The sequence below is a fragment of the Heterodontus francisci genome, chromosome 32 (genome assembly GCF_036365525.1).
Source record: "Heterodontus francisci isolate sHetFra1 chromosome 32, sHetFra1.hap1, whole genome shotgun sequence".
In the NCBI taxonomy this organism is placed as follows: domain Eukaryota; kingdom Metazoa; phylum Chordata; class Chondrichthyes; order Heterodontiformes; family Heterodontidae; genus Heterodontus; species Heterodontus francisci.
In genome coordinates, this window is record NC_090402.1 from 12,965,575 (window position 1) to 12,982,631 (window position 17,057).

At 44.8% G+C, this 17,057-nt stretch overlaps 1 protein-coding gene across 2 annotated transcripts in view; it reads right to left on the minus strand.

The window, feature by feature from the left end:
- Nucleotides 1–12,279, minus strand: part of LOC137347641 (uncharacterized) — a 38,533-nt gene extending 26,254 nt beyond the window's left edge. For both annotated transcript variants that reach the window (XM_068012263.1, XM_068012262.1), the window contains exons 1-2: nucleotides 11,862–12,279; nucleotides 4,775–4,957 (exon numbers count right to left, since the gene is read on the minus strand). In XM_068012263.1, the coding sequence (XP_067868364.1) occupies nucleotides 4,775–4,896 (122 nt within the window). In that variant the 5' untranslated portion in view covers nucleotides 4,897–4,957; nucleotides 11,862–12,279. The remainder of the gene's footprint in view (nucleotides 1–4,774; nucleotides 4,958–11,861) is intronic.
- Between the last annotated feature and the right edge of the window lie 4,778 nt (nucleotides 12,280–17,057).

A 17,057-nucleotide genomic window follows, 5' to 3' on the forward strand; every position in this document is an offset into this window, starting at 1 on the left:
TCTGAAAGAACAGGTGTCTTATCCAAAGCACAGCACCTCCAACAGTGTAGTACTCCCTCAGTATGGCACTGATGTGTCAGCCTTAAATTTCATTGTGAAGTCTCAAGAGTGAGACTTGAACCCACAACTGTCTAACTCCAAGATGTGAAAGCTACCAACTGAGCCATGGCTGTCAGCTAAGGGTGAAAATGCCAGTTCCCTGGTACTTTGTTTCTATCTGTCATGTCTCAATTCCCTCCTCGGACTCACCCTTGCTGGTTAGCACCAGACCAGAATTTTTAGAAACACTGTTGGCTAGCAGTCCAAAAGCTAACAAAGAACTGAGAGAGGCAGCTTATCCTCAGCGAACCCACTGCCATGGGCTACAACTTCTAAAGCACTAGCAAAATACTATGGATGCTGGAAATCAGAAATAAAAGCAGAAATGTGCTGGAAATACTCAGCAGGTCAGGAAGCATCTGTGCAGAGAGAAACAGAGTTTACGTTTCAGGTCAATGACCTTTCCAAACACAGAAAGGAATGAAGGTGAACCAAAGTAAAAGAGACAAACGCAATCCCGTTAGAGTGAGAGGCCAGCGGCCTGAAACATTAACATTGTTTCTCTCTCCGCGGATGCTGCCTGACCTGCTGAGCATTTCTTTTTTTTTATTCATTCATGGGATGTGGGCATCGCTGGTTAGGCCAGCATTTATTGCCCATCCCGAGTTGGCCTTGAGAAGGTGGTGGTGAGCTGCCTTCTTGAACCGCTGCAGTCCATGTGAGGTAGATATACCCACAGTCCTGTTAAGAAGGGAGTTCCACGATTTTGACCCAGTGACAGTGAAGGAACGGCGATATAGTTCCAAGTCAGGATGGTGTGTGGCTTGGAGGGGAACTTGCAGGTGGTGGTCATAGAGTCATAGAGTTATACAGCACAGAAACAGGCCCTTTGGCCCACCATGTCCGCGCCGGCCATCAACCTCCTAAGTATTCTAATCCCATTTTCCAGCACTTGGCCCATAGCCTTGTACGCTATGGCGTTTCAAGTGCTCATCTAAATACTTCTTAAATGTTGTGAGGGTTCCTGCCTCTACCATCCCTTCAGGCAGTGTGTTCCAGATTCCAACCACCCTTCGAGTGAAAAAGGTTTTCCTCAAATCCCCTCTAAACTTCCTGCCCCTTACCTTAAATCTATGCCTGCTGGTTACTGACACCTCCGCTAAGGGAAAAAGATTTTTCCTATCTACCCTATCAATGCCCCTCATAATTTTGTATACCTCAATCAGGTCCCCCCTCAGCCTTCCCTGCTCTAAGGAAAACAACCCTAGCCTATTCAGTCTCTCTTCATGGCTGAAATTCTCCAGCCCAGACAACATCCTGGTGAATCTCCTCTGCACTCTCTCCAGTGCAATCACATCCTTCCTATAGTGTGGTGCCCAGAACTGTACACAGTACTCCAGCTGTGGCCTAACTGGCATTTTATACAGCTATGTATAAATCATCCCAACCCTTTGATTAGGGTGGTATAACTGACAGAATGTGACAGGCAGCCCACTACTGACTGGGAGGTAGTCCAATGGTGACCAGAACGGTATACAATACTCCAGCTGTGGCCTAACTAGTGTTTTATACAGCTCCATCGTAACCTCCCTGCTCTTATATTCTATGCCTTGGCTAATAAAAGCAACTATCCCATATAATGTATATAATATATATATATCAGTTCCGAAGAAGGGTCACTGACCTGAAACGTTAACTCTGCTTCTCTCTCCACAGATGCTGCCAGACCTGCTGAGTATTTCCAGCATTTCTTGTTTTTATTTCAGATTTCCAGCATCCGCAGTATTTTGCTTTTATTCAAGTGTCCCATATGCCTTCCTCACCACCTTATCTACCTGTGCTGCTGCCTTCAGTGATCTATGGACAAGTACACCAAGGTCCCTCTGACCCTCTGTACTTCCTAGGGTCCTACAATTCATTGTATATTCCCTTGCCTTGTTAGTCCTCCCAAAATGCATCACCTCTCACTTCTCAGGATTAAATTCCATTTGTCACTGCTCTGCCCATCTTACCAGCCCATCTATTTTGTCCTGTAATCTAAGGCTTTCTTCCTCACTATTTACAACACCACCAATTTTGGTGTCCTCTGCGAACTTACTGATCATGCCTCCTATATTCATGTCTAAATCATTAATGCACACTACAAACAGCAAAGGTCCCAGCACCGATCTCTGCGGTACACCACTGGTCACAGGCTTCCACTCGCAAAAATAACCCTCGACCATCACCCTCTGCCTCCTGCCACTAAGCCAATTTTGGATCCAATTTGCCAAATTGCCCTGGATCCCATGGGCTCTTACCTTCTTAACCAATCTCCCATGCAGGACCAAATCATGGTGTTTCCATGCATCTGTTCCCCTTGTCCTTCTAGATGGTGGAGGTCGTGGGTTTGGAAGGTGCTGGCTAAGGAGGTGTGGTGAGTTGCTGCAGTACATCTTGTAGATGGTACACACTGCTGCCACTGTGCGTCGGTGGTGGAGGAAGTGAATGTTTAAGTTGGTGGATGAGGTAACAATCAAGTGGGCTGCTTTGCCCTGGATGGTGTCGAGCTTCTTGAGTGTTGTTGGAGCTGCACCCATCCAGGCAAGTGGAAAGTATTCCATCATGCTCCTGACTTGTGCCTTGTAGATGGAGAACAGGCTTTGGAGAGACAGGAGGTGAGTTACTCGCTGCAGAATTCTCAGCCTCTGACCTGCTCTTGTAGCCACAGTATTTATGTAGCTGGTTCAGTTAAGTTTCTGGTCAATAGTAACCGCCAGGATGTTGATGGTGAGAGATTCAGCGATGGTAATGCCATTCAACGTCAAGGGGGGATGGTTAGATTCTCTCTTGTTGGAGATGGTCATTGCCTGGCACTTGTGTGGTGTGAATGCCACTTGCCACATATCAGCCCAAGCCTGGATGTTGTCCAGGTCTTGCTGCATTTCTACACGGACTGCTTCAGTATCTGAGGAGTTGCGAGTGATAATGAACATTGTGCAATCGTCAGCGAACATCCCCACTTCTGACCTTATGATGGAGGGAATGTCATTGATGAAGCAGCTGAAGATGGTTGGGACTAGGACACTACCCTGAGGAACTCCTGCAGTGATGCCCTGGGATGTGGATGATTGACCTCCAACAACCACAACCTTTTTTTCCCCAAAATATACATAATTCATAAAAATCTCTAAAAGAAATACATTACAAACCAGTTCCAATTTAACATTCCAGAAAGTGCAAAAGAAATCAGTTTCCTTCAATACAGAAAGTGAGTTGCCTCACAACACTTTCCATTCCATTTCACCTGCAATGTACATTTGCATTACACAGCAAAAACATATTTTAGTCCATATACCCGTGGGGTTTTACACGGGTTTCAGACCTTCTGTATACTATGGTGGGAGGACCTTACAAAGTGGTCTTTCCCCATTGAGCCTTTGCGACGGCTGCCCCAAGCTTTAGTGCGTCCCTCAGCACTTAGTCCTGTACCTTGGAATGTGCCAGTCTGCAACACTCAGTCATAGACAACTCTTTGCTCTGGAACATCAACAGGTTTCGGGCAGAACAAAGAGCGTCTTTCACCGAATTGATGGTCCTCCAGCAGCAGTCGATGTTTATCTCAGTGTGCGTCCCTGGGAACAGCCCGTAGAGCACAGACTCCTGTGTTACAGAGCTGCTGGGGATGAACCTCGACAAAAACCACTGCATCTCTTTCCACACCTGCTTTGCAAAGGCACATTCCAGAAGGAGCTGGACAACAGTCTCTTCCCCACCACAGCCACCTCGAGGACATTGTGCGGAGGGGGAGAGATTCCGGGCGTGCAGGAAGGATCTGACGGGGAGAGCCCTTCTCACCACCAGCCAAGCTACATCTTGGTGCTTGTTTGAAAGTTCTGGTAATGAGGCATTCCGCCAAATGACTTTGGCGGTCTGCTCGGGGAACCATCCGACAGGATCCACCATCTCCTTTTCCCGTAGGGCCTTGAGGACATTCTGTGCAGACCACTGCCTGACGGATTTGTGGTCAAAGGTGTTTTTCTGCACAAACTTTTCCACGAAGGATAGCTGGTACGCCACGGTCCAACTGGATGGAGCTTTCCGCGGCAATGTGACCAGACCCATCCTTTGCAACACCGGGAACAGATAGAAGCTCAGCACCTCAAACGTGGAGTTTGCATACTGGGGTTCTATGCACAGCTTGATGCAGCCGCACACAAAGGTGGCCATCAGGATGAGGGTGACGTTGGGTACATTTTTCCCCCTTTATCCAGAGGTTTGAACATCGTGTCCCAGTGGAAGACAGCTCGGTTGACCGCCACTACGTAGGAGTGGAGTATGGGCCAGACCTGCGCCACATACAGCAACAACTTGAGTGCCTCACACCTATGGCAAGGTTCTTACCCACTATGGAGAGAGAATGCTGCTCCCACATGCTCAGTTTATGTTTTACCACGGTGTCATGCTAGGCCCCCACCTGCCAAGAACAGGGCACACTGATTTTGTCTTGAACATTGATTTTAAACTGTTACTGGAGTGAAGAAGACTTGTTACAGATCAGCTGTAGTTGGAAAGAACATTTGCATATTAACAGACAGTGGTTGGAAGGACACAGCAGCCATTCCCTGACATTCGACCCACACTGGACTTTTGATCACCAGACGTTGAAGGTGGGGGAGCTGGCATTGCAGGTTAACTGCTAAGATGGCCAAATACACAAACGGACATGGTCAAACCAGATAGTCACATGACTAACCTGCTGGACAAACCTGACTTTTTTTGAATTTGTACAAACAGTTTGGGCAGAAAGCTGAAAGCTCCTGGACTGAGAAGACCTTTCCAGGCTGGCTCGCCACAGCCTCTCCTGTCTGCTCCCATCTCTTTCTCACAAGCCTCTGAATCCACTGAAGACACATGAACCCCAAGAGAGAAAAGTCTCCTACAGTGAACAAGGGTTAAGAAGATTACTGGGCCCCAACGAAAAGCATGATCTACCTACAATCAAGGATTCTACAGTGAGCTCGAAGAGCTGTAACAATGCCTCAACCTTTCCACTTTATTTTTCTTCTGCTCTTTTCTATCTCTATTTGCATGTGTGTATCGCATACGCATGCTAGCGTGGGGCGCGGCGTGTATCCATAGGCGTTAACTGAATTAGAGTTTAAGTTTAATAAATTTCAACTTTTCTTCTTGAAACCTAAGAAAACCTGTTTGTGCTGGTTTCTTGGCCTTATAATTGGAAAGCAGTGAACAAGGATTCACCAAGGGGGAGCTAAAAACACGGTGTGTTTAAAATTAAACCCTGTTACAGTAAGACCAGATGAAGGCTGAAAGGGAACCCTAGACCTCTTTCTCACCTGGTCGTAGAGGCCTGCTACCCGACCCGAATCCGACGACAGCCCCCGGGGCCAGCTTTTGGACTCGGGTCGGGTCGGGCCGAGTCCAGGTCGAGTCGGGTCGGGTCGGGCCAGACACACACGGTCAGTGCCACTCTGGTAAGTATTAAAAATAAAAAAACTTATCTGAGCTGGGAGTCCAGCACAAAACTGAGTCTGCGCAGTGAGCGAGTGACGTCACGATGACATCATCGCGCACGCGTTGCAGCTTCTTGCAGTTTCGGTGTCTGGAAGGTAAGTAAAGGGATGGTCGGGTCAGGGGGAATCGGGGGGCTCGGGTCGGGTTGGGCTCGGGTCAGCAATGGTTCGGTTGGGTTCGGGTCTTTTTTTTTCCCCGACCTAAAGCAGGCCTCTACCTGGTCGTAACACATGGCTACTTACTCCTTCCAGGTATGGGTGCATGCTCTGGCCCCTTTGAACTTCCAACAATCACAACCTTTTTTTCCCCAAAAATATACTTTATTCATAAAAATCTGTAAAAAATACATTACAAAACCGTTCAAAACAGCACCAAGTTGACATTCCAGAAAGTGCAAAGGAAATCAGTTTTTTTCAATACAGAAGTGAGTTGCCTCACAACCCTTCCATTCCATTTTATATACAATGTACATTTTACAGCAAAACCATATTTGGTGTATACAGCCCGAGGGGTTTTCCATGGGTCCAGCCCCTCAATTCACTATGGCGGGGCTACAACCACAACCTTCTTTCTTTGTGCTATGTATGATTCCAACCAGTAGAGAGTTTTCCCCTGATTCCTATTGACTTCAATTTTGCTCGGGCTCCTTGATGTCACACTCGGTCAAATGCTGCCTTGATGTCAACTCTCACCTCACCTCTTGAGTTCAGCTCTTTTGTCCATGTTTGAACCAAGGCTGTAATGAGGTCAGGAGCTGAGTGGCCCTGGTGGAACCTAAACTGAGCACCAGGGAGCAGAATTCAAATTCTAAAGCTCCTCTAACTCACCCACATGTCCAATCACATTGTTACATTGGATAGCAGTCCCACTCAATGGTGCAATCAATTCAGTCTGTTTACATCCAGGAGTTCATGGCTTGCAAACAATGCAATCTTAACTTTGAACTTTCAAAGCCAAAGTCAGCCTTTTCTTTTATCTTCTCATGAGTTTCCCCAGTCCTGACCTCTCAATGGTGTTGACCTTTGGTTCCAGGGACACTGGTCGCCCCTTATTTGCCACTCCCACATGCTTACGCTTCATGTGGAAATCGTGCCAGTGGATATGAGCCATCTATTTGACCACAGGAGAGGGTCTGGGGGAATGGGGGGGATATCATCAATGCGACCCTGTCAGCCCCAGCATCTCAGATTGAGATCAGTAAATTAAGCACAGACCAGGGGTTACACTTGATGTCCATGTCTCAGATACTCCCTGGCTGAGCTCACTGTGAGGACCTTAGCATTTCCTTGGAAACTTACACAAAAGATTGGACCTGTAATTCTTCCTTCTGGAGAAACTAACCAGCATCTCTCTGCTTATTAACCTCCCCACAGCCAGGGCAGATTAACTCCCTTCCTACCTCTCCCACCCTCTTATTTTCACAGACTTTGCGCGACATATCCAATAACATTTGGATCACCAATTTGTTTACAGATCAACTTGACAATCTCTATTACAAATGTGCCTTACTGTAAAGTGTTGGTTGTGGTTCAGTGGGTAACATTCTCACCACTGAGTCAGAATGTTGAGGTTTCACATTCCACTCCAGAGACTGGAGCACAAAAATCAAGGCTGGCAGTACTGGCGGAGTGGGAGTGGGAGTGGGGGTGGGGTGGGGTGGGGCTGCACTGTTGGAGGTGTTGTCTTTTGGATGAGATGTTGAATTGAGGCCCCGTCCGCCTTCTCAGATTTACGTAGATAATTCCATAGAGTCATTTAAGGCACAGAACGAGGCCATTCAGCCCCTCAAGTCCTTGCCAGCTCAGGGCAGAGCAATCCAGTCAGTCTCGATCCCCCTAGCCCTGCAAGTCTATTTCCTTCGAGTGCCCATCCAATTTCCTTTTGTAATCATTGATCGTCTCCACTTCCACCACCCTCAATGGCAGCGAGTTCCAGGTCATTACCCCTTGCTGTGAAAAAAAGTGCATCCTCATATCACCCATTGCATCTCTTGCCCAAAACCTTCAATCTGTGTCCCCTAGTCCTTGTACTATCTATTAATGGGAACAATTTTTCCTTGTCTAACTTATCTAAGCCTGTCATAATCTTGCACACCTCCATTAAATCTCCCCTCAATCTCTTCTGTTTAACCTTGTAACTAAAATCCCCCATCCCTGGAACCATTCTGGTAAATCTCCTCTGCACCCTCTCAAGAACCCCCACATCCTTCCTAAAGTGTGGTGACCAGAGCTTTATAAAGGTTCAGCATAACTTCCCTGCTTTTGTATTCAATGCCCTCTATTTATGAAGCCCAAGATCCCATATACGTTGCTAACCACTCTCTCAAATTCTACTCCCACCTTCAAAGATCAATGTACATGCACCCCTAGGTCCCTCTGTTCCTGCACACTCTTTAGAACTGTGTCATTAAGTCTATATTGCTTCTCTCTATTCCATCTGCCAAAATGCATCACCTCTTGTTTGTATTAAATTCCATCTACCACTCTGCTAGCCTATCTACATCCTGTTGCGGGTGATTCGTATCATCCTCACTGTTTGCCACTCCTCCAAGTTTGGTGTCATGAGCAAATTTTGAAATTCTACTCTGTATTCCAAGATCCAAATCATGTAGATATAGCAAAAAAAAAGCAGTGGTCCCAGCACTGACCCTTGGGGGACATAACTGTCTACCATCCTCCAGTCTGAAAAACAACCATTTACCACAACTCACTGTTTTCTGTCCTTAAGCGAATTTTTTAATCCAATTGGACACTGACTCTCCTATTGCATGAGCCTCAATTTTGTTAACCAGCCTTTTATGTGGTACTTTATCAAACGCTTTCTTAAAACCCATATAGACAACATCACCACATTCCCTTCATCAACCTTCTATGTTACTTCATCAAAAAATTCAATTAGATTCGTCAAGCATGATCTGCTTTTTACAAATCCATGCTGCCTCTCATTAATTAACTCAAACCTCTCCAAATGCCTGTTGATTTTTTCCCTGATCATTGTTTCTAAAATCTTACCCACCACTGATGTTAAACTAAAAGCAAAATACCGCAGATGCTGGAAATTTGGAATATAAACAAGAAATGCTGGAAGTACTCAGCAGATCTGGCAGCATCAGTGAAGAGAGAAGCAGAGTTAACGTTGCAGGTCTCTGACCCTTCATCAGAACCCAGAACTGATGTTAAACTAACTGGCCTGTAAATTGCTAGGACTGTCCTTACACCCTTTCCTGAATAAAGGTGTCATATTTGCCACTCTCCAATCCTCTACCACCTCCCCTGTATCCAGGGAAGATTGAAAGATTATGGCAAGCCTTTCCACTATCTCCACCCCCATTTCCTTTAGCAACCTGGGATGCAAGCCATTTGACCAGGTGACTATCTACCCTAAGCATAGCCAACCTTTCCAGTACATCACCCCTCTCAATTTTTACCCTATCCATTGCCTCTACTCTCTCCGTTTCTACCAATGTTTTGTCAGATTCGTCTTCATTAGTAAACACAGATACAAAGTACTCATTAAGTATTCTAACCTTACTCTATGCATATATTACCCTCTTTTTCCCTAATAGGCCTCACTCCACCTCTTACTACCTGCCTAATATTTACATGTCGGTAGAAAATTTTTGGGTTTCCTTTTATGTTGACTGCCATTCTATTCTCATATTCTCTCTTTGTCAGTCTTATTTTCCTCTTCACCTCACCTCTCATATTGTATATGGTCTAGTTCTCACTTGAAGAATTCATCTGACGTGCATCATGCACCCTTTTTTTAAAATCCTGAACTCTTACTGCCTGTGGGGTGACCACCTCCTAGAACGTCTGATCCAGGAAACTCTTTTGCTCCTTGATAGTCCACAATGACTCCAGCTGCCCCTCAAGCTCCGAAATCCTGAGCTCGAGCTGAAGAAGTTTGAGACACTCCCTACATGACCCAAGAGACAGGAGCAATTTTAGCAGGTGGAGTAAAACAACCTGCATTGTAGATCATTGGGAAAAGAATTCCTACTTTGGGAAATTTTGATAGCAGAGAGTCGACTATAAATTGGTAAATCTGTTTGTCGTCTTAGAATTCAAAATGTAAATATACAAGAGCAGAAGAAATAGGAGCAGGAGTAGACCGTAAGGCCCATCGAGCCTGCTCCGCCATTCAGTACGATCATGACTGATCCTGGGCTTCAATTCCACTTTCCTGCCCGCTCCCCATATCCTTCGTTTCCCTGCGAGACCAAAAATCTATCTATCCCAGCCTTAAATGCATTCAACAACGGAGCATCCACAACCTTTTGAGTGTTGTAATTTATCCTCATCTCAGTCCTGAACGATCCCTGAGACTGTGCCCCCGTGTTCTAGATTCCCCGAACAGCGGAAATCTCTCAGCTTCTACCCTATCAAGCCCTTTCGGAATCTTGTCTGTCTCAATTAGATTGCCTCTCATTCTTCTAAACTCTGGAGAATACAGGCCCAATTTACTCAGCCTTTCATCATAGGACAACCCCCTCATCCCAGAGGCCAATTTAGTAAATCTTCACTGAACTGCCTCCAGTGCAAGTATATCCTTTCTTAAATGTGGAGACCAAAACTGCACAGAGTATTCCAGGTACGGTCTCACCAAAGCCCTGTATAATTTTAGTAGGACTTCTTTATTCCTGTACTCCAATTCCTTTGCATTAAAGGCCAACATGCCATGTGTCTTCCGAATAGCCTGTTGCACCTGTATGTTAACTTTGTGCATTCCTTGTACGAGTACACCCAAGTCTCTCTGAACATCAACATTTACCAGTTTCACACCTTTTTAAAAAAAAAATATTCTCCTTTCTATTTTTACAACCAAAGTTAACAACTTCACACTTCCCTACATTATACTCCATTTGCCATTTTGTTGCCCACTCACTTAAGCTGTCTATATCTCTTTGTAGCCTCTCGACATCCTCCCCGCAGCTTACCTTTCCACCGAGCTTTGTATCATTAGCAACCTTACATACATTACTCTCTGTCTCTTCATCCTAGTCATTAATATAGTGTAAATAGCTGAGGCCCCAGCACTGATCCTTGCAGCACCCCACTATTCACTGCTTGCCAACTTGAAAATGCCCCATTTATGCCCAATCTCTGCTTCCTGTCTGTTAACCAATCTTCTATTCATGCAAATATATTACTCCCAACACCACGAGCCCTTATCTTGCCTATTAATCTTTTATGTGGCACCTTATCGAATGCCTTTTGGAAATCCTGGTATACTACATCTACTGGTTCCCCTTTATCTACCCTACTAGTTACAGCCTCAAAAAATGCTAATAAATTGCCAAACAGGATTTCCCTTTAGTAAAATCATGCTGACTTGTTCTAATCATACAATGCTTTTCCAAGTGCATTGTTAAGATTTCTTTAATAGTTTCCAGCATCTTCCCAATGACCGAAGTTAGTCTAACTGGCCTGTAGTTCCCTGTTTTCTCTCTAGCTCCTTTCTTGAAAAGCAGTGTAACATTTGCCAACTTCCAATCTGACGGGACCATTCCTGAATCTAAGGAATTCTGGAAAATCATAGGTTAAAATAGCTTAAAATTATCCACTATCTCTGCAGCTATCTCTTTTAGAACCCTAGGGTGTAGCCCATCTGGTCCCGGGAACTTGTCAGATTTTAGTCCCTCAAGTTTCTCCAATGCTTTTTCTTGGCCGATATCAATATCCTTAATTTCCTCACTCTTTTTAGCCCCAAGGTTACTGCCTATTTCTGGTATGAAACTTGTGTCTTTTGTGAAGACAGACACAGCTTCCTATTTCATCATACCAATCTACGTGGTCATGAAGCCCTGCTACACTTTGTCACAGTACCCATTATATTATTCACTTTTTCCAGTGTCTTCCAGTTTTCTTGTTCTCCTTCCTCTGAACTCATTTTCCTCCCTTTTGCCCCTGATGGGGCTGATTCCTACTGGACCCAATTACACACTCACCAGTGGCGCTCAAGTGGCCATGCTTCACATGCAAGGCAGGCAATTCAACCATTGTGAGGCGTCACAGTTGAGCTTCATCCCATCCTTTGCCTACTTTCTACACGTGTACATTCCCAGAGCAGTCACTGGATAACAATCAGGGATAAACATCCTGCCTGATGTGTTTTTTGGCCCCTCCCTACCCCAGGGTGAACCACTCGTAGTTTCCCCACTGAGCAGGTGGGTGGGGGGGGGGGGGGGGGAGGGGGAGTTTACACTGATTTAGAAATCAATGGAATAATTTCCCATTTTACTTCAACATTTTTTACACAAGAATACATTAATATAAAGAGTCTGTTGGATTGCTTAGTATAGTTACCTAGCCAAGGATCAGAGATATTTCTTAGCAGTAGACTTGGGTTGGGGTGAGCTAGTCGGCGAGAAGCATTCAGGGATTAAATTGTCTTTTCTTAGTTGATCCAATGTTGTGTGACTCTCCACTTGAAGAGAAGATGCCAGCATAGTTGTCACTGTCAATCAACGTCTAAATCCCATCTGAAAAATTTTGAAATCTCATTTAAAAATTGTTTTCTGCCAATGGCTCTTTAAGCGGCAAAGTGTACAGATAGTCATAGTTTTAACTGCACTGATAATTGGTGCAGGTCACGACTTCAGCTCATGGTGAAATAGTCCCTGCCGTGTGGAAGTACATGCAGTCGCACTCAGTATGGATCAGTATGAGATTGAAAATCGATATTATGACTGGCTGGCAGAGCTGCCAAATCCCTGCCGAGAATGTTGTGTTGCAATCTTCTTAACAGTCATTCCGATCAGGATATCCGTACACACTGTCACTGATTAACCATCCCTCCTGTTAGGATATCAGTACGCACTGTCATTGTGATTAACCATCAGTGTCATTAGGAGCTCAAGTATATTTTATGAAAGGCATGCAAATTAAAAGGAAGTCATCTCCATGAAAAGGTATTTGCCAATTCTTTTTTATTCTGAACACAAGATGGAAAAACAACAATAACATGGGTACCTGCATGGGTCCTAGTTATGCCTATCTTTCTGTGGGATATGTCGAACATTCCTTGTTCCAGTCCTACTCAGGCCCCCTCCCTAACTCTTTTTCCGGTACATTGATGACACTATCGGTGCCGTTTCCTGCTCCCGCCCCGAACTAGAAAACTTTATTCACTTTGCTTCTAATTTCCACCCTTCTCTCACCTTTACATGGTCCGTCTCTGACACTTCCCTTCCCTTCCTCGACTTCTCTGTCTCCATCTCCAAGGATAGACTGTCTACTAATATTCATTATAAGCCCATCGAATCCCACAGCTACCTCGACTACGCTTCTTCACACCCTGCCTCCTGTAAGGACTCCATTCCATTCTCCCAGTTTCTCCGTCTCCGACGCATCTGCTCTGATGATGCTCCCTTCCATGACAGCGCTTCTGATATGTCTTCCTTTTTCTTCAACCGAGGATTCCTCCCCACTGTTGTTGACAGGACCCTCAACCGTGTCCGGCCCATTTCCCGCACCTCTACCCTCACCCCTTCTTCTCCCTCCAGAACAGGGTTACGCTTGTCCTCACTTTCCACCCCACCAGGCTCCAGATCCAAAGGATCATCCTCCTCCACATCCAGCATGATGCCTTCCCCTGTCAGCATTCCGTAGGGATCGTTCCCTCCATGACACCCTCATCCGCTCCTCCATTACCCCCCCACCACCTCGTCCCCTTCCCACGGCACCTTCCCCTGTAGTCGCAGAAAGTGTAATACCTGCCCATTTACCTCCTCGCTCCTCACTATCCAAGGCTCCAGAGACTCCTTTCAGGTGAAGCAGCGATTTACTTGTACTCCTTTCAATGTAGTATACTGTATTCGCTGCTCACAATGTGGTCTCCTCTACATTGGGGAGACCAAACGCAGACTGGGTGACCGCTTTGCGGAACACCTCCGCTCAGTCCGTAAACATGACCCCGAGCGTCCGGTTGCTGGCCATTTCAGCACACCCCCCTGCTCTCATGCCCACATCTCTGTCCTGGGATTGCTGTAGTGTTCCAGTGAACATCAACGCAAGCTCGAGGAACAGCATCTCATTTACCGATTAGGCACACTACAGCCTGCCGGACTGAACATTGAGTTCAATAATTTCAGAGCATGAATGTATGTATGTTTAGTTATTTTTTATTTTTTTATTTTTATTTGGTTATTTTTCTTTAGTGTTTTTAGTCTGATTAGTTTGTTTCTACTGTGCCAACCCACGGTTTCTGTTTTAAATTTTTTTTTTAATGTTTGTGCTTGGAGTGCTTTGTGCTTTACAGTCAATTCACACCCTCTCTATACTAACACTTTGTCTTTCAGCACATCATTAACATAACATTTGCCTTTGTTCCATGACCTTCTGGTCAGTTATTCTCTGTGACCCTCGGTCCTATCAACACCTCTTTTGTTATCTCTTGCCCCACCCCCACGTTACTTGCTTAAAACCTTTTACATTTCTAATATTTGTCAGTTCTGAAGAAGGGTCACTGACCTGAAACGTTAATTCTGCTTCTCTCTCCACAGATGCTGCCAGACCTGCTGAGTATTTCCAGCATTTCTTGTTTTTATTTCATATTTCCAGCATCTGCAGTATTTTTCTTTTATATTATGGAAAAACAACAATTGGACCAGAATTTTCTGTCAACATGATGGCGAGGCTAACGATGTTCACTTGTATAATTACGACCGAGGTGGGAGGAGTGCACTGTCTTTTCTAGTTCCACTTCTCCACAGGTCACAACATGTATTTAAATGTTTACCCAGTTACTGATAGTCAATCATACTCTTTATTCCAGAATAAAATACACCAACCAGGTTTCTTTAATAAACAACAAAATTATTAGTTTATTATAAAGCAAGGCTTATCTAGTAACGAAGCAAAGCATTAACATACAGATTGAAATATAAAAGTTCCCCTTTTACCTTAGTCCCTCAAACACACAGACTCACACTGGTAAACCAAACAAAAAAAGAGATTTTTCTCTGTAGAGCTCTTTTACAAAAAAAAACCCCAAAATACTTTAGCCAAATACTTGTTCATTCTTGAAGAAAATGAATGTGATATGTTGTGTCCAAAAATGGCATACAGTCTGGAATTCGAGTACATGTAGACGGGTCACTAGGATCTTTTCTGCAGCAGTTCTTTTCAGGCGGCATCAAGAATTAATCTGGCAAGCTTTCCAGGGGTTCCTCAGGAAAAACGCAGCATTTCACAGAGACAAGAGGAAGGAGGAAAGCTGGGTGTTTCTCTATTGGCAGATCTCCAACTGCTTTCAAACATAGTCCACATCCCAACTGAACCAAAATCTCAGAAGCAAAACCAAACAGCAAGTCAGAGCCTCCTGATTTGTCATGATAACTTCCAGTCAACCTCTCTGCAAATTAACTATTACAAATGTGGAGTCTCATTCCTTCAGGTTTAAATGGTTGTTGGAGATTAAAAAATGTCAATGTTAAATTATTTGAAGATACTTTTCAGTTTTCCTTTGTCTCTCTCTTTCTTTCTTTCTCTCTCTCTCTTAATCCAATCTTTCCCTCGCTTTGTTTCTCTTTCTGTACTTGATTTGACATTGAATTCATCTATTCTAACTTACACTTCCTTCTCAGTCCTTGCACTGTTAATTTTTTAATCTTTCTATCTGATTGGTTAAGGTGATACACAGTTGGTTGTTCAGTTCATTCAGGTCCCAAATGCCCTCTTTCCCTCTTTGCGACGTTATCATCTCACAGTTTTGGAAACTTGCCATGTAAAATTCTTTAAAACCTAACTAAACATGCATGAACAAGTATAACAACAGATGCCGTTAGCTGTGCTGTTGCTGTGAAAACTGGGCCATAAATTCATTTGCTGCAGACTGTTTGGGACCTGAGGCATTTCTAGTTCTTTATCTAATCCTGCTCCCCCCACGGGAAAAAAAACCTAAAGTCTGTTTAAGGACAATAAACTCAATAGCATCAACAAATTGGAATCACATTATTGTTTTCAAGCTCACAGGAACACAGTCATTTGGTGTGGTTAACCCCAACTCCCTATTATACAAACAGCTTCCTTTTCATTCTTGCTGCATTCTGTAGTTACCTCATTTTTAACCTGGTCACATTTGAATGTTCTATTGCTGCTCCGGTACTCAGCCGTGACATACAGAGAGCTCTCAGCATCCGCCTCCAAATGCAGAGTAACCATGAATATAATGTTACCATGTTTATTAGGCGTTCCCACTCCCATTTGAGAGTGTGGTCCAATGACTCTCATATATGACATATAGCCCTCCCCTCCATCAAGACGAATAAAACTCCCGGAAGCGATGGCTTACTGGTTGAGTTGTATTCGGCCTTGTGGGACTGGGTCGGCCCAGACCTGCAGCTCACTGGGTACTCTGACGGGAGGTGTTATTCATAGGACCAGAGGATTTTATAGCACAGAATGCCTGCGGTAGCGTTCTGAAAGAGCTACTTGCTCTGTCACATTTCCCTACCCTTTCTCTGAACTCTTTTAATATGTTTTTCCTTTTTATATATTTACATGCATTGTTTTCCTCATTTCTGCTTCCAACAATCTTTCTGATTGGACATATGTCAGGGGGTGGTTTTCAAAGACCTGTTTCTCACCTCAAGCAGGGCTGGCAGGTGAAAATTTGGGTGAGGAAGGAAAGACCCCTGTAGCCCTATTGATGCCCGCAGCCTTCCTGATGCAGTTTCCATGCCAGCCTGCAAACAGGCAGGCAGACCATCCACTTACTTCCAGCAGGAGTCGTCTCAAACATACAAATGTGGAGACCTACGGCAGTCGTAGGGCAACTTTTAGGTGTAAACACATTTGCCCCACGTGTTTGAGCAGTTTAGCCAATGGCACCTTAAGGGGGTCATTGGTAGCGAATCAAGAAATGGCTCAAAACTTTGGCGGGGGGGGGGGGGGGCTGGTGGGGAGAGCATGAGTGCTGGACAACTTTCTTATCCAGATCAAAAAGGCACTGAGGCCAAACGCAGCCCCCCTGCAGCTGCCGCCGTTCAGGATTACTGGACTTAACAGGGAGCAGGAACCAAACCTCCCCGGCTCAGTTGAAGGAAGGCGATGAGTGCTTGTGAGGACACAGGAGATGCTGAAGGAGGTGATACGTGATGGTGCAAAACTTGGTTTAGCATCACGCTACGAAATGTAACATCTTTGGATCATTTACCTGGTCACAAGACAGATAATGATGACGGTGGCCATTTGGCCCATCAGTGCTCATCCATCCAGTAAGAAGCTACAGTGATCGCACCACCCCTCCTCCCGCCCCCCCCCCCCCATGCATCCAATTGCTTCTTAGATGATCCAGAGCTTTACCTCCACCCTCTTATTCAATATTCACTTTCATGTGTTGCTCACTGTGTCAAAAGAACTTCCTAATATCAGTCCTAAATTTGCCTTTAATCAGCTTCAGTCTGCATCCTCTTGTCCTACTCTCACAGTATAATATGAAGTAATGTTCTGGATTTACCTTTTCTGTACCATTTGCAATTCCATGGGAGTGAGCCTTTA